The 18,510-nt window shown below is 43.6% G+C and overlaps 1 protein-coding gene across 1 annotated transcript in view; it reads right to left on the reverse strand.

Moving 5' to 3' along the window:
• SERPINE3 (serpin family E member 3) overlaps positions 1 to 18,510 on the reverse strand; it is a 110,127-nt gene that overhangs the window by 26,469 nt on the left and 65,148 nt on the right. Inside the window, 3 exon segments of the mRNA XM_078658878.1 lie at positions 6,954 to 7,040; positions 7,842 to 7,942; positions 12,234 to 12,432. Coding sequence (XP_078515004.1) covers positions 6,954 to 7,040; positions 7,842 to 7,942; positions 12,234 to 12,432 — 387 coding nt within the window.

Consider the following 18,510-nt stretch of genomic DNA (forward strand, 5'->3'; position numbering starts at 1 on the left):
TTTTAAGGCACTCAGGCACATTATTCTTCGACTTTTTATAACCTCTGATATTGGATTTACTCTTGTCTTCTTCACCAGCATCCTAATTTCCAATGTGAAGTATGGAACAGAGCCTTCTTCAGGGCATTGCGAACTTGCAAAATTCAGGGGCGGCTCCTCCATTTGAGCAGATGAGCGTCGCCCCACAATCCCCAGAGATGGAAAATAAAATGATAATAAAGTTTATTCATTACCATTTAATTTTTCAGCAATCCGTCCCAAACTGTGAGGATGGGGCGGGGTCAGCGCTACCGAGTGGCAGTATCAGGGAGCTGTGTGCTTTAAAATGCGCATGTCTCTTTGGCTGGGCCGGCCAGACAGCCATGTACATTTTAAAATTCTCTAACCTAGCTGTCTTCGAAAGCTGGATAAGAGATAGCGCAGGCCTCCGGTGCTCTTTCGGGAGCGCTGAGAGAGCCTGCTCTATCCAATCCTGGTGCTGCTCTCATGCTGTGAGAGCAGCACCAGGATTGGGTGTTCTGATTTGTGATGTCATCAGTGTTGACAATCTCGTGTGCCTCCTCAGGTAGGATCTGGCCTGGGGAAACCAGTTTAACCATGACAATGGTTATAATGGCACCTGTATCCCTCAGAGTCTTCACCTCCACCCCATTGATTTTTGCCACTGCCACTACTTCTCCATGCTAGGAGGTGAGTGGGCCAAAAGCTCAATGTTCTCCCCACCCAGGGACACTAAGGCGGATTCTGTGTACCCTTTGGGATCTATAGAGGTGATGTCCCATCCAATCTCTACAGTAGCCAACCCTTTGGACTGGTCACCAATGGGTGCCTTTTTGGTGCACATGGCATCCTCTCTCTTGTGCCTTGGCTGGTTACAGTCAAAGCACACCCCTGCCTTCAAGGTGAAACTTCTTTCCCTGATACTGTTTCCCCTTTGACTGTGATGTGGCTCAGGACTCCCCCCACCCCTTGGAGTAATTTCGGAGACTCTTTGGAGCCATCTCTCTGTTTATCTTTTTATCTTTCCTCTGAGAGGGGACCTGACCACTTTTCTTCTGGTCACCACCCTGGGTCTTTTTTGGGACACTTGTTGTTACTGACTCATGAGCTATATTGCCCAGTTCCTTGGGGCTAGACAGCAATGAGTCCACCAGATGCTGGTGCAACCTTTCCAACAATATGTTAAAATGTACTCCTTAACCAATAGATCGTAGAGCCCTTAAATGTATCCACTTTGTTGCCTTTAATCCATCCATCCAGTGCCATAACTGAGTTGGAAGTCTTAAACAGAGAAACAAGTATAAAGCATTTCAACAGCACCAGAACAATCGAAGAATAAATCAACATGACACTCGAGAAATCCAACACCAATTTAAAAAAATCGATCCAGTGATATAGATTTTGTAAGCAATAATAATTTAAAACAATTCCACTCAACCGCGAAAAAGCCTCGGCAAATTCAACGGATTAGACACTTCTCAAAGAACACTTGAGTACGTGTCAATGCGGTCGATTAGAAGTACTTGGGGCGACCAACTCTAGTAAGGAGCTAGTCAGTGAGACCAGCAAGTTCCTCAAGAATAGTTACCTTCCGGGAAGAAGCCATGCTTCAGCAGTTCCAGGGACTTTATCCGCATAGCAATGGATTCCTATGGAGTGGTTCTGATGCAAGGGATGAAGGATTCTTGAGTCAATTATTTAAAAATTAAAAAATTTAAAAAAAAAAAAAAAATGCAAGGTCTTGAGCCCAATTATCCACAGACTCGATAATTCTCGTTTCGGTGCCTACTCGAATCACGGGTTCACACTCTGCAGCTCTGGGCATCAGCTTGCTTAATCTCCACTACGGCCCCCCCACGGCGGGATGCCTGGCTTTCACCTTGGGGATGCCCAGTACGGGTATCTCACAGGGAAAAGCCAGGACGGGTTCCCAAGGCAAGCGCCGAGATGCCTACGGGTAATCGAGCGCTATATAAGAACGCATAATAATAATAATTCTGAAGGTACTCTAAGGATGCTGTGGTTGCGGTGGGGACGACGGAGGTCTATCTGGAGGGATTCTTTGGTTAAAGCAGATCGTGAGGGGGGGTCCTGTTACAGGATCGACGTCCCATGAAGTCCCCTTTGGTCTGGCCAAAGTCCAGTTGGACTGGACTACCAGTTGATGATTGTCTTGGTCACAGGCCAATCCCTCCTGAGTTGATAACTCACCTTATAAGGGGCCCAGACTCTCTGACGGCACTCCCGGGTTTAGCAAGCCTGGGTGCAACTCTTTGCATCGTGTTTTGGTCCTCGGTGCTGCACAAGGGCAGTAGTAGCAACTTGAAGACTTTGAGCTACCAACTTGCCCAAGCAGGCTTCTTCAGCTGCTGTGTCTCTGTGCAGCGAACAGGAAGCCAGTAAACTGTCCCTTGGAGTTCTCTTGGCTTGACTGGGCTCTGGCAACAGCTTCTCATTGGGCAGGACACAACAGGCACAGTCCCTCTCTTCGCTAATCACCAAGTCCCTTGGTGCAGCAGGGCAGTCCTTCTTAGGTCCTTCTTCCAAGTTAGATGACATCTGAGATATGGATGCCAGAAAATGCCCTCAGGGCAGGATGCAGTTGGTAGCAATGGGTTACTAGGTTCTTTTCCACCCGGTGATCACTTCCTGTGGAGAGTGGCATCTGCATATCCCAGGATGCACCATTCTTCCGACTCCCAATATGGCGTGACCTCTCTTTCGGTGTTCAGAACTCACTAGCCCACCTCTGGGGTGTGGCTACCTCAGGGCTTCACGCCCCTGGGGAAACCGGTTTTGCACATGGTTTCCTCTCTCTGCTCCCCATGCTAGCCTGTCTATCTCAACAATAGAGTAGCCTTCCCCCTGGTGTTACACATCTGCCTTTCAAAGCCAGCTTCACCCTTGAAACCTGTCTTTTGGGGCTAACACCCAAGTGGCTTCCTGCAGAAGGGAGGTGAAACCTCCCTGGCCTGTAATCCTGCATTATTCTCCTTCCTGAGAATCGCTGGCATGTCTCTCCAGGAGGGCAGAAAGTTCCCTTGTGGAACAGGCTCCATGAATGCCAAGGAAGGAACAAGTGTTTTAAGGGCTACAAAGTGGAAATCTTGGTATTTATTTTGACTAGGCATTATTTTACTGTTCAAATCGCCCATCTCTTAGCAAACTGTGTTTTCTATACCTGGATGCTTCTGAAACCTCCATTTCCCTTGAAAAAGCACCACATTAAATAGGCAGGCAGAGCAAAGTTTCATTTGCCTACTCTTGTTGGTTTGGTACATTTTCTTACAGCTGTTTTCAAGTTAAGTGAAAAAATAGCTTGCAAGATATTTCTGCTTTTCTCCTCGCAGCCATCCCTGTAACTTACATTCCCTCTAACTCACATTCGCTCTAGACACTCGGAAAGACTTGAGTTATTTCTGCTCCTTGCAGCTTTAATCCAAATTCAAAATCGAGCTTAATAAGCCTGGCTTTGTGTGTGTGTGTGTGGGGGGGGGGGGGGGGGGGAGAGGGGTGGGGGGGGAGTGATTGTCCATGCAGCTGCTTCCTTCTGCAACTTATTATTCTCCAGCCCTTGTACACGGGCCAGGGTATGCTGTGTCGCTCTCCATCCCAGAACAAAGAATTCCACCTGGCCGTGTGTACTGCCATGCCCAAGGGTGGCAGGATAGAGGGCCCTATTGTCCCGTCAGTTCTCCAAGCACCTTGAACAGCCCTCGCCCCACGATACTTTACCCTAGGGCTTGCAAAAAGCTCTACAATGACAGATCTTGCTCTTAGTGGGTAGCCACGGTTTTAATGTCATAACTGATTGATTGATTGATTAGCATTCCTGGTCCCCTACACCTTCAATAAAATGCCAGTGAAGAAAGACAGGGGTAGGCAACAGTTGCCCTTATGTCCCAATCCTCCTTCTCCATCTTAGTTTTCTTGGGAAGGAGGACCAGGTCACCTGCCAGATGCCCCTTAACCCTGTTCTCAGTTTGAAAAAGGATACCTGGCAAGTTATTAACTTTCCAGCCCTTTTTTCCCCCTGTGTTCTTTTGAGAGACTAGGAGGACCAGTTTGTGCTTGAGGCAGGAATCTAGTTGTTGTTTTAGGCTGTGACCTGTGACACATTACTTCAATGACGTACACCCCCAGAAGCCTGAATATGGCTCAAGGGCCCTGTGCACTTATTCTACCTATGGGTTTTCTGTCTCCTTCTTCTAGCTTCAGTTCCTGAAGGTCTCTATTTTGGATTGGCGTAGCACTTTATTGGTTGCTGTCATCACTGCATTCTTAGAACAAATCTCTGTGGGCAGTCTGTACATTTAAAATGCACAACATTTCCTGTGAGCTGATACGGCAGGCTGCTGGTGATTGGCTTGCATCCTTCATTCTATGTTATGTTAGTTGTCTTTGCAAAGTGCACTATCACCCGCAAGGGTATCCTGGATCTGAGCAGGTGTGTGCCCAGCCCTGCCTATGGTAGGTTGGTTAATTGAAAAGCCAGGTCCTCAGCTTCTTGCAGAATTCAAGAAGAGAGGATGAGACTAATGTGGAATAGGTCATTCCATGCTTTAGGAACAATGTAGGAAAATGCCTGTCCACCTGTTCTGTGTATGTGTGGGATATGGGCGAGTAGGAGTCCTATGGAGCAGAGGTGTCTGGGTGGTTGGTGGAAGTAGATGCGACTGGTGAAGTATGTGGGGTCTGAGTTGTCTAGTGCCTTGAACGTGTGAAGAAAGGGGCAGATTGGGCTTGAGGAGCAGGTAGTCTGGGTGTGGCATTGGGTAAATAAGAGGATCAGGGTTGGACTGGCAGTGCCAGAAGGGCCGGTCTGACAGGTCAGAATGTGGGCTGTTTTTTTTGTCCATTTGTGGGCCTGTTATATAGACGGGTAAGCCGGGTTTTACTTTTGATTTCACTGATATTACCACAAACAATGCCTGCCGCAAGCTTAAATGTAGCATATAGCAGCCACGGTCTGTGGAGGATGCCACGGATGACCACGAGGGAATAGTAATAAAATAATACATTTTCCCTCGTCGCCGTCTGTCGAAATCCACCCCACCTGGCTGCACCGCTCTTACCTGCACAGGCTCCGGCTGGCAATTAGTCTTTCAAACCTTGCAAAACACCTATACTACAATTTAAAAATGTACCCTATTTTTAGAGTGTCGGAGACTTTTTTGAGCAGTCTTTTTCGCAAATGGGGCTATTTTTATATTTCGCCTGGGCCTATTTTCCACCCCAGTCCGACCTTTATACTGACTGAAAGTGCTGTCAATACAGACATAACCCTGATCTGGATATATTGAATTAATTAAATTTTTTTGTCCAGCTCACACAAGCAAACTGATTAGACTCTCGGCATTATTTAGCAGGCAAGGACGCCTGGTCACAGAGAGTTAACGTTATTTGCCTAGGATTGTATGATTTAATAAAGAAGGAGGATAGGATTACAATAAAGTCCTCCTGATTACAAAGTCTGCAGTTTAGCCACTAGGCCACAACTTCCCATGTTCAAGATGCTGCAAGGGTTTAGGAAGGTACAAGCATCTCAGATTCAGGCATAATGTCTGCCGTGCCTGTTCATCCACAGTGGTGCTTTGTGCAATCAGGAACATGTTGTAGTGTAGTTCCTATATTCCCAATAGGCTCTGCGCATTGGAATGATATATCCTATAGATTTGACGTAGGACTGAGGTCTACTAGGTCTCTATCGAATATATTAGACTTAATTTTGAGTGCCAGCTAGCTCAGAGATCACTAGAAACTTTCTCGAATACACAAGAAGGGATTCGTTTCTGATAACCGCATAAACATGACAACTTTGTTTCCCAAGAATAAGAAATCTATCTCTAGAGTCGCGGAAACAATAGATAGTTATTTCACTCAGTCAATCGTGCATGCTTCGTTTCACCAGAGGTGCAGAGAAATAGAGAGACGGCGTTTTCAATAAAAGGGTATTTATTGAACAGTCTTCTTTCTTATGCAGAAGAAATGAACTGCTACAATCGCAATACTGGTTGCAAAGTACAATGCGTACAGTACGAAGAGTATTATAAAATAATACTGTAAAAGCATGGTATGGTTTCTAAGCCATACAATACATAGAATACATACACTAATAAATAAAGACTAAAAGTACTCAACTGGTGCTTCTAAAATATGCCTACCCCGATTTACCTAACCTAGGTCTAGTACAAGGGAAGAAGTAAGTGAGGTGTAGCTTAAGTTTAGTATTCTTTTGCCAAGAATCTATTCCAAGAATTCTCTAAGGGTCTAATCAGCTCCGTACCTTGGTTTAGAATGAAGGAGGTCTTGTATCTCTCTCTCAGGACTCGATTTCCCAGCAACCCGCAAGGGTAGCCTGGAAACACTGGAGCTGGATTTCTCAGCAAGAGAAAAGACAGCGTCTCTTTCAGTGCGTCAGTTGGAGGGTCGGCTTCCTTTGGCACTTGCTGCAGCAGGGAGTCGAGCAATTAGATAGTCGAACTGCTCCAAGCCACCGTGTGTTTGCCTGGGCAAGTGTGGGCATATTTATACCTTGATGGTGCTTTCTTTGACGTAAGGTTGGACATAATAACGTCATCAAAGACTCAGTTCTTTGAAAACTCCTTGAGTTCTTGGATAAATCAATATTCAAGCAAGGGGAAGTCCCTGGCTGCTGAAGGCGGGTTTTTCCAAGACATCGTTGTGGATTTTCGGAACTAGTGGAAGTAGCCCTGCCGTATTTGGACCGCATAGGCTAAGTCCAAATATGGTTATGATTTCTACGCCTATATAAGGATAGGGTGATTTATACCTATATATGGGCATGAATCAGTAAAATTATACAAGGGTTCTAAAATGCCACACAACAATGTAGGAGCTTTAGTGCATCTGCCAACTAAAAAGGTATGTTGAAATTCGTATGAGAGGACAAGAGGCAGCAAAGCCTGCAATGACACTTGAGAAATAGGTACCTGTAACCCCTGAAGCCTTTGTTCCATCTTCTGTCACCTCAATCTCTGCCTTATGGATTGCTGTCGAAATGTAAATGTTGTCCTGATCTAGATATCAAGAAAAAAAGCAGAGCATTATTACTTTCTTTTATAACACTGGCATTGCATAAAGAAAACGTTATTACACATTCACGGGCAACAATTAGAGTAGATAGTATTAAAAACATTTTTAAACCTGACCTATTACAACATGACATTATTCTGGTTACTGTCTGAGAGATAGCAATTTTCCAGAATCCACCCAAGTTTTTTCTTCGGATTCTGGTACTAAGAGTCCTGAATTTTTAGGTATGGGTGTGCAATGTTTTTATCATGTGATTTTCAAATTATAGTTAGGGATGTAAAAACTTTATATTAACCGATTTTCAATTTATAGTTTGAGATATGCAAAGTTTTTACTACGCAATTTTCTAAATTATAGTTAGGATTGTAAAAATTTATATTACCCAATTTCAAATTTATAGTTTGGGATATGAAAAGTGTTTATTACTTGATTTTGAATTAAAGATGTAAAAACGTCATATTTGGCGATTTTTTGTTGCAATTAGGAATGTGCAAGTTTTATTACGCGATTTTCAATGTATAACTCAGGATGTGCAAAGTGTTTTATGACGCAAGTCTAGTATTGGGCAGCGCTAAACTATTGACCTATTTCTATTTCAGATTGGCTGGAAGAGTGGCTGTTCACCTAGGTGTCTACATTGTGTCTCCAATCATTCTGCAGAAACAACATTCACAATCACAGACTTTATAGTGAAGTTAAACCTTCAGTTTTGTACCGAACAGCAACAACATAGCTACGTGACTTAGAATTATTACCGAGAGCAGATATGACATGATAGAGCTTACCTGAAATTCCTTTGAAGTCTGCTTTTCTGGGGTCAAATAGGTCTGTGATCCCCAATGTAGGTAAAACCATTTTCAGGCTGAAGTTACTTTGGATTCTAAATCTAAACGTAAGGAAACAATTCTCATGCATGACTATGGTAACAATATTTGTATGTCCAACACATGCTTTAATGGAAACTAATTCACGTCAAATCATAATATCTCTTTAACATGTCAATGGCCTTAAATGTAATTGAGCCTGTACTCACAGTGAAAGGGGAAAACCCAGGGCATTGGAAGAGAAGAAGGTAACAACGGGTCAGGAAAATTGTTGTCATTTGTGCAAACAGTGTCGAAACTTGTAAAGGCAGCTACAGAATACACACATATATATACACACACACACACATACACAACACACAACACACATACACACACACACTTTAAAAACATATATTTTTATTGTTTCATGTTCTTCCAAAAACCATCACAATATGCCACGATCATAATTATCACATCTATACCAACAATCCGTCCCAAGACATAGATCAAGAACATTTCTATACAGTTTCAATTTATAAAGGATCAGTGGATATCAGATGCCTTTTCTGTACCTCTCCTGATACAGTGGGATCCGAAAGAACAGTATCTGAAACATATTCAAATTTATAAACGAATAACTCCCTCCCTCCCCTCCCACCAGGGTCAGGCAGCTACACACCTCTCCTTATCTACATAGCATGAAATTTGTTAGGGTAATCAGTTGCGAAATCCTATCCATGTGCCCACTAGACTGGGATGAGCTGTGTACCTTCTCTGTCATCCAAATCGAGTTGAACTACCTGCGTCCTCCTAGTATTTCGTGCAGGGGAGGCCACCCCCTCCACCTGTAATGGAACCTCTAGAATCATTACCTGCCAAGCTCTCACATCGTCTTCTAATTTATCTTCCCTCCAGACTTGTCTCATGCGGACCACCTCCGTAGTCGCCCACTCCACCAGGTCCCTGGCCGATATTTTAGTGTAGGTGGCTGTGCACAGATCCAACTAATCGCCACCCGCCTCTTTGCCAACACTAATCCCAGCTGCAGGAAATGTCTTGAAAGCTTCCTGCCTTTGGGCCTTGATATAAGTCCCAGGAGTACCTGCGTACTGGAGTGCTGAATCGACCACCCCGTAACTTGCTTCAACTGATCCATGACCACCCCCCCAAAAGGGGGACACCGTAGGACATTCCCATGTCATGTGTAGGAACCTAGCATCATCATAACCACACTTCGGGCATTTAGAGGACCTGTCTGAATATATTTTATGTAATGTATGCGGGGTCAAGTATATTTGGCGTACGATGTTAAATTGAATAAGCTTAAATCGCAGGTTGGAGCTAATTTGTTTGACCTCTCTATGTACTCTTGTCCACTCTATCTCTGTCAAGGGCGTTTCACGTATTTCATCCCACTTGCCCTGTGTTGGCAGCGGACCTACAGCAAAGTCTTCACACAACGCCTTATATATATGGGACACCAGTCTGCGGCCCCCAACCATCGTGACTAGAGTCCTAAGAATAACGGATATGGGCGGCTCTTCGGGGAATGATGGCCATACCTCTAGCGCAATCGCCGAAATCTTGGCGTACTGAAGGAATTGTCCATGTCCTAAGTTAAACGCCCATTCAGCCTCCTCTCCGGTGAGGAAACGCTGATCCAAATATAAGTCTCCCATAGTGGCACAACCTCCCGCTGTTCACCGAGTGATAGACATGTGCCGGCATCTGTTCCAAAACGGTGCCACCGCCCAAAGAGGAGCCTCCTTGGCATACAGGGCCTTTTTCACTAGTTTGCTTACCGCGTATTCCCATATAGTAGCCACCTGCCTAAGAAATATGCACACACACACATATATATATATTTTAAGAAAACACAGTTACAATTGGATTAAGAGTTTTTAAAGCTCAAGCAGACATTGGGTTGTCGTCGAAGGAAACGGTCTCTGCCCCCCCTGGCACAGAGCAGCCTAGCCCTGTCCCACTATGAGGTGCCTGCTTCCTGGCATAGATATCATTGCCTTTTAGCACAACCTTAGTTGCAGCAGCAGAAGACTTTGCCTAACTCGTGCCATGTCGTTTTAGCCCCGCTCTCAAACTTTTTTTTTTAACACAAACTCTCAGCCTGAAAATCAAAGCTACGCTCCACATGGCGTTCCTGGGCAGGAAAATCAAGTGAGGATTGCCTTGCCCTAAGACACAGCAGTCATTATGACATGGTGGCCTGGGGCAGGCACGGCGACAGGTCAAGTGTTTACTGCGAGCAAAGCCAGGGGACTGCATCAGAGGAAACCCTAGGCGAGGGAACTTCCAATTTACGCCAGTCCATATGATCCAACAATCTCTAAAGAAGCATCTTTGTCTTTGTTTCGAGGTTAGAACAATTCTACAAGTGCACTAACTACCGAAACAATTTATGACTCAGGGGAAATATCTATCTATCTATCTATCTATCTATCTATCTATCTATCTATCTATCTATCTATCTATCTAGGGCATTAAGTGGGCGGGTCTCACCGGTGGAGAGCACCAGCAGAATTTTAAAGGGTGCCTCGAAACGGGTCTCTATCGGGCTCTGTTTTGTTCCCTGGCACAGGTGGTCTCTTTTTTCCGGCCTGCAGTGACAGCAGGCACACCGATGTGCCGTGATTACACTGTTCACTTTTCACTAGTGGAGAAATTATGGCATGACTTCATGCAAGGTGAGGTTGTAGGGGAAGGGAAATCCTTTAAAGAGAGTCATTTTATCTCTGGATTTCCCTTCTCTTTTTTAAACTCAGGAGCAGCAACATTGTCCTGGTGTCACTAGGGATTTAAGTGGAAACTTTTTCAATAATATATACAAGCCATAGGGGCTTATTTATGAGCCTCGGCACCACTTTTGCACCGCCGGTGCCTCAATTTTTGTGACGCACCAGCAGCGTAAAAAATGCGACATGTTGGGTCATATTTACAAAGTGACGCATCTAGGTAGATGCGTCACTTTGTAAACCCCTGCGCCACATTATACCGGTGCCAGGTATAGTGTATGCAGGGTGGGCGTTCTGACTCAAGTAAGCCTTGTAGAGGTGACGCAGTGAAATCTATGAGATTTTACTGCATCACTTCTAGGACGCAAATGCGTCAATATCTTACGCCTGCCTCACAGCAGGCATAAGACTGACGCTGGCACTATTGAAATGGGACTTGCCCAAGCGAAATGACCCATTGATGGAGTTGCATCACTTTTGTGGCACACTCCAGCAATGCGTCATTTTTGCGCCTACAGATACGTCGGAAATACTGACGTTTCTGTAACTCCTTGCGACATGATGCGTCATACTGTAAATATGACGCATCCAGCATGTTGCAAGGAGGGCGCAATGAAAAGTGACGCATCGCTGTTTTCACGCAGCGATGCGTCATTTTTCATAAATGAGGTCCATAGTTGCTGCTTATTTATCTTATGCAACTAACAACCATTGACAAAGCCAATAGTCCTGACTTGTTGTAGGTATTATGTTACTTGCTGTATCATATATCTGGATGCAATGACAGAAACAGTAAAATACAAGTCGGGTAACACACTATGCTAAGCACAGATTTTTAGTTTACATGTTTTTAAGCCACGTCCTTAATTACAGTCGCCATGCCCCTTTGAGAGACCCCCCAGTTCTTTCATCCCACTTAAAGCCCTCTCTATCTATCTATCTATCTATCTATCTATCTATCTATCTATCTATCTATCTATCTATCTATCTATCTATCTATCTATCTATCTATCTATCCATCCATCCATCTATCTATCTATCTATCGTCCTTTTTACTTAATGTAGACTAAAGCTTATAAATATTTCATGAATTCCATGAAAAAGTGCAGTTAAATTTACAAAAAAAACTGAAATTCCAGTTACAGTGACCTGCGCAAATTATAACTCACACCGCCATTTCTCATAAAGAAAGCTCATATAGGCAGGATATGGTTGGTGCTCGATATCTGTCATCAGTTTCTACATATTTACCACTGAAGTCACTAACAACAAAGATGATCATGCAGATCTAACGTTAAAAAAAATGAAATCTTGAAAAAATGAAAGTCTTAAAATAGTTTCAGGATTTATGCGCCAAAGCTTTGATGAATATCGAACTATTTAATGCTCAAAGGGTTACTGAGCAGGGTATTAGTACATAATATCTCTCTGGTATGCCATTTTATTCCACCTTTACTCATACATTTGATTTTTTACTTGATCGCTTTCTCTATATTTTATTCTATTGATATTTGTGCACAGGTTTTATTGGAGTAGATTTACTAAACATGACGTATTATATGCTTAGCATATACAAATAATCTGCAAACATGCCCACAACGAGTACACATGACAAATCTACCTGGGAAGGAAAATGTCCATCTTCATCCTCCTCATGCCATTGGTCCACTGGGCAATGGTTCTGGCGGTGAGGTGAGATTCTATGTGGCAGAGAGGTGTCATTCGGTCGCTAGGAAGCACCACGAACATGCTGACCTTATTCCCAATGTAGGGCAGCTCAGTCACTGTAAATCGGTACTGGGAAGGTGTTTGAAATAGACCTAAAGAAAATGTGATATAATCATGCATCAACAGGTGTTTTATGTATGTTGTCTACTTGAATAATTGTTCATTTTTCATAGTCAAGTCAATATTGAGAGAATACAGATACCAGATGGTCTGCGATCCATATTAAAGAGAAATCAGAAATCCGAGATCAAAGCCACCAAGAAACAGTTCACCCTATCGATGGGCAATCTAAAATGGCCTGGTTTCGATACAGAACAGCAATGGTCCAAACTCACCTAGAGAAATCAGAGATCAAAGCCACCAAGAAACAGTTCACACTATCGATGGCCAATCTGAAAATCCCTGGTCCAGACATAGAACAGCAATGATCCAAACTCACATAGAGAAATCAGAGATCAAAGCCACCAAGAAACAATTCACCCTATTGATGGCCAATCTAAATACGCTTGGTCCAGACATAGAACAGCAATGTGCCAAACTCACCTAGAGAAATCAGAGGTCAAAGCCACCAAGAAACTGTTCACCCTATCGATGGGCAAGCTAAAAAGGCCTGGTTTAGACACAGAAGAAGCAATGGTCCAAACTCACATAGAGAAATCAGAGATCAAAAGCCACCAAGAAACAATTCACCCTATTGATGGCCAATCTACATACTCCTGGTCCAGACATAGAACAGCAATGGTCCAAACTCACCTAGAGAAATCAGAGATCTAACCCACCACGAAACTGTTCACCCTATCGATGCCCAATCTGAAAAGGCCTGGTTCAGCCATAAAACAGCAATGGTTCAATACTTACCCAGAGGTGTTAGGAACATGCTGCCCATCCGTTACACAATCTAAGGAATAGCTCAAGATACATCCCAAAAGTACTGATGCAGAGTTCTTTAAAAATGTGCTGTCTAAAGTACTAGGGAGACCTATCCATCTTACAAACAAAAAAAGAAATGAAGCACAGAGCCAGGTCGCTAAGAAGTGTAGATGAGAAAACCTGCGTCACAATGACGCACCACTCAAGGACTGCCTACGTAGGCTGAAACGGAGCAAGCTAGAACATTATGGACAGCTCCTATTTTGCTTTTGTAAATATATAAAAAGGATTGACTTATGCATTAATATGGTTACAGATGATTTTAAGATGCTCATAGATTCCAGCATTGACAGGAGCTCCCCATTAGACTACCTTAAATGGTTGGTAACTGATCCAATACAAACTAATGATCTGCTTACCCGTCTTTTATCCAAAGCATAATTCAGATTTGAAAATGTACTGTGATGTAATTTATTCATATCAAATGGGTACATGTTAAAGTTTTAAAAAATTCACTAACATTTGAAATATATACCCTATAACTTTTGTACTTAATGCGTGGGAGCTATGATGGCCTGTATCTAATTGCCCTTGAATGTAATTATATCACATTTTGTGTATGGTTTCAAAATGATGCCTTTGGCCGAGTGAAAAAACATTTGAAAAAATACACCCTATATCTTTTGCCCTTAATGCATGAGTGCTGTGATGCTCTGTATCTAATTGTGTTTGAATGTAATTATATCCTACTTAGTTTCCACAAGATGCCTTTGGCCTAGTGAAAAACGAAAGTAATTTTCCAATCCTATGATACACACTGAAGTGTATCCACGTTCTCAGCCTTAATCTGCATTGCTGGGTCTCCAAAGACCTGAGGTAAATGGTGGAAGGGAGGGTGCTGAATAAACCATCCCCGCTGATTTCCAGAGATCCATAGGAAGGAGTGGAATGGTGGATCTTAAACCATCTTCCCCGGTACCTTCCATTGATGTTCTCCCCAGTTGAAAGAGAGGTGGAGGAATTTCTGTCTCTGCAACAAACAATGCCACCGCGTTGACCCATGTTCCATGGTAGGACCATTCACCAGCCCCCATTGCCACTTCACCTGCAACAACACACACACCAGCCCACTGACCACCTCCACACTGAACACACCACAGACACCACCTGAACAAAAACACCAATTCGCATGCGCCCTTCTCAACACACGCTCACTATGCAAACACATCACAGAAATTTGTGACCTAATTTCTACCCTCACACCCGACATCCTCTTGCTCACTGAAACCTGGCTCAACCCTACTCCTGTGCCCGACAATTGCCACCGCAGTACACGAAAGATACAAGATCATCCACCACAACCGCATCAACAAGCCTGGCAGAGGGATCGCCATCATACACAATGAATCCATCCAATGCACCTCCACGAATGACAACATCACCCCAGCCATGGAGCACCTCAACTTCTGACTCCAAGCAGACAGCAAAACCACCATCAGGGGCACTCTTTCTTACCATCCTCCAGGACCACATCCAGCGTTTTGCATCTTCGTTGTCGACTTCATCGCTCCCCTTGCCATAGATATCAACATATGAATTTTCCTCATCTACCTAAACTTCCATCTCGACGACAACAAAGACATCGACACTCCCAACCACTTCGAAAGCTTCAACAACATCGTTCTCACTCAACTCATCCATGACCCCATGCACATCGCACACCACACGCTAAACCCCATCTTTAACTTTAGTGACCGCATGAGGTACAGCCACACCACAACACTCACTTGGACCGACCACTCCAATGTTCACTTCATCATCACCAGTTCACGAGTCTCTGTCTCACACTGCAGCTCGAGGAAAGTCTCAAAGGACACATGCATCAATGCCCTCAAAACTATCCACCCCATCTCCTTCACCAATCTAAACCAGAACATCAAAAACAATTGGATCACCAACTGCACCAACAGCGTTGCTCTCAACTGCAACAACACCCACAAAAGGTCCACCAAGCAGGTCAGCTGGTACACTGAGATCTCAAAACCACTAAATGACACTGTAAACAAATGGAAAGGAGATGGCGTTGCAGCAAGGACATGACCGACCAGGCGGCCTTCTAAACAGCCCTCAACCTCTACCACAGACAGTTGAGAGAATCAAAGGAAAAGGCCTTAGCCTCATATATTGAACCAAGCTCAAATAATTGCAAAGAACTCTTCAACATCACCAAAGAGTTTTCCAACTCCTCAGCTGCAACAAGCAGCATTACCCCCTCACACGAACTCCGCAACAGCCTTGCAAACTTCTTCCACGACAAGATCGCCAACATCTACAGAAACTTCAAACCCCAACCTAAACCCACCGACTTCTTCAAGCAACACAACGACCCCGCTACCACCATAGACAACCGAATAACCGAATGGAGCTAGCTTACTCCACAGGACACCTGCCTCCATCATGAACACACTCCACCTAGAAGCCCCAACCAACCCATGCCCTCCCCACATCTTCAACCTAGGTGAAGCCAGAATCAGCCACGTACTTGCCACCTTGTTCAACACCTCATTTGACCCGGTCACCTTTCCAGAGGACTGGAAATACCCAGAAGTCAACGTCCTAATAAAGAAACCATTGGCAGACCCAAGCAAACTTAACAACTACCGACCAATCTCCCTTCTACTGTTCCCGGCCAAAGTATTAGAAAAAGCCATCAACCAACAACTCTGCACATTTGGATTGGATCCTCCTACTTGACTCCTCGAAATCCGGATTCTGCAGCAACTACAGCACTGAGACAGCCCTCATCATGCCTACCGATGCAATCTGAGCCCTAATCGACCAAGAAGAACTTTTGGTTCTGATCCTCCTAGACCTCTTAGAAGCCTTTGATATAGTCTTCCATCACACACTCATAACAAGGCTGCACAACAGAGGCATCCAAGGAGCTGATCTCAGATGACTTGCCTCTTTACTCACCAGAAGAAAGCAAAAAGTCCGCCTTCACCTCAGAACCCAAGGAAATCATCTGTGGAGAAACCCAAAGATCCTCGTTCAGCCCCACCCTCTTCAACACTTATATTAAACCTCTGGCAGCATCGCCAAAACCACCGGACTCTGCATCATATTCTATGCTGACGACACACAACTCATCCTCTCCCTCTCTGAAGACACCACCAAGACCAACTTCGACAACTGCATGACAGACCTCACCAACTGGATAAAGGACAACTGCCTGGAGCTCAACACAGACAAGACAGAGGTTACGGAAACAAAAGGTCCTCATAGGATGCATCCTGGTGGCCTGCAGAAATTGGACCTATTCCTACCCCCACTGACCACGCTAGGAACCTAGGTATCATTCTGGACAACCAGCTAACCATGATGACTTAAATCAACTCCATCTCCCACTCTTGCTTTTTCATCCTCTGCATGCTTCTTAAGATATTTAAATGGCTACCTCAAAGATTGTCTAATTTTAGATGAGCACAACAACAGTTGTTTAAAGATTCAATGTATATTAAAACTTTATAATAAATGCCACCCACACCATTCTTATAGCTTTGGGTGGCCAGAAATATTATGAATTGTCACACTTGTGGGAGTGTGATGGTTATTGGCTGTGTTGGTACTGTCATTGGCAGGGCTGACAAGGGCAATGAGTGGTGCAAGCTGCAGTGGCCACCTGAGAAGGGATCTGGCAATTACTTATCACAAATGGACAACTGCCCGGTAGTATGAATTTGCAACACTTGTAAACAACAATACATAATCATGATGCTCATTTAGAATCTATTAAGTGCCAATGCAACATTGGCATACTATTGCCATTGATTTTATGAGCCCATTTTCTAAATTCAGATCTGAAAACAAGCACATAGTCACCATTACTATTTTCTAAATGGTTTGATGGACGATTAATTGGTGAATCCAGTATAGTCGATGTAATTACGTTTCTCAATGAAGTCTTTGAAAGGGAAGGGTATCTTTCGCAGTGGCAATGAAGTGCAGTTTATTTCTGTTGAAATGAGGAATTTCCTAACTGGTACAGGTATAGAACGTGTACTCACATCCTGATATCACCCACAAGGTAATGAACTTTTAGAGAGGATAGACTGAATGATGTAGGGTTATGTTCAGTGGCTTTTGCTAGTAGTTCAGCTGTGGGCCACGTATTACACCACAGAGTGCTACTGAAGACAAACTGTTTTCCCTCCTAATACATAGGCATTCTTCCACTGTTCTCAGTGAGTATGCAAATGGAAAGAACGAATCATTTCATTTCAAGAACGGAAGAACCTGACCAAAATAAAAGCCAAATTGGGGAGAAGCAGGGGAAATATAAAACTTATTATGAGAAGAGATACAGGTTCTAGAAAAGTGTTTTAAGGTTAATGACTGATTCAGAAAAGCACCTTATTTTAATCACAACAGTATTGCTAACGCTTCTTATCCATGTCAAGTAAACACATGAGGAAAAACTCTTTATGGACTAAAGAAGGGAAATGGTGGAATGTCAACCGAGTATGGAAAGTTTTACAGGAGAGATTGTCACTGGAACTAGGCAACGTTCTAGCAGCAGTTTTCATTTTCTAGATTTTGCTACACAGTTAAAAAAAAAGGAAGGCATATTTGGGACACAGCAATGCAATATCAGTACAATGAATGGAGAACAAACAAGTCCTGGTGGGTGTAATTCTAACTTAACGTTAGACACAACTAGTTCTGAGATTGAACAAGGTAACAGCAGCTGCAACAGTAATAATGGCTACAACAATGGTAATTTTAATGGATCAGCATCAACTGCGATGAGAGCTGTACTCATGCACATTGTGATAGGTGAACGTGACCCCATAAAACTCAAGGATCATGTAACCTATTAATTGTTTTTATATGTTAACATCTCTGTGTTGTAGGCCTTCTTTTTTTGCTTATTTTTTCATACCCTTCTTGTCCTTTTGTTTTCTATTTACATTGTCCTTTGTAAAAGGGATAAAGTGTTGTGATTTTGACCTCGTGTGCGCAGTCTTGGAATGCTCACACTGTGGACGCGAGCAACTTCATATTCCTGTTATGTGGCGATTGCAACAGTTGGGTGTCGTAGTGTCCTGTCTGCATTGCCTTGTATATGACATCCATTAAATTGCCCCATTATTTCAACACCCTGTTATCGATACCTCCCCATATATAATTAGTTGTTGCTTCTCCATTTAAGCTTGAATTATATGATACCCAATGGTAAACAACCTTTACAACGAAACTTTTACAACGCACTACCATTACAACGCGGTCATTACAACACA

Source organism: Lissotriton helveticus, chromosome 8 (genome assembly GCF_964261635.1).
Source record: "Lissotriton helveticus chromosome 8, aLisHel1.1, whole genome shotgun sequence".
In the NCBI taxonomy this organism is placed as follows: Eukaryota; Metazoa; Chordata; class Amphibia; order Caudata; family Salamandridae; genus Lissotriton; species Lissotriton helveticus.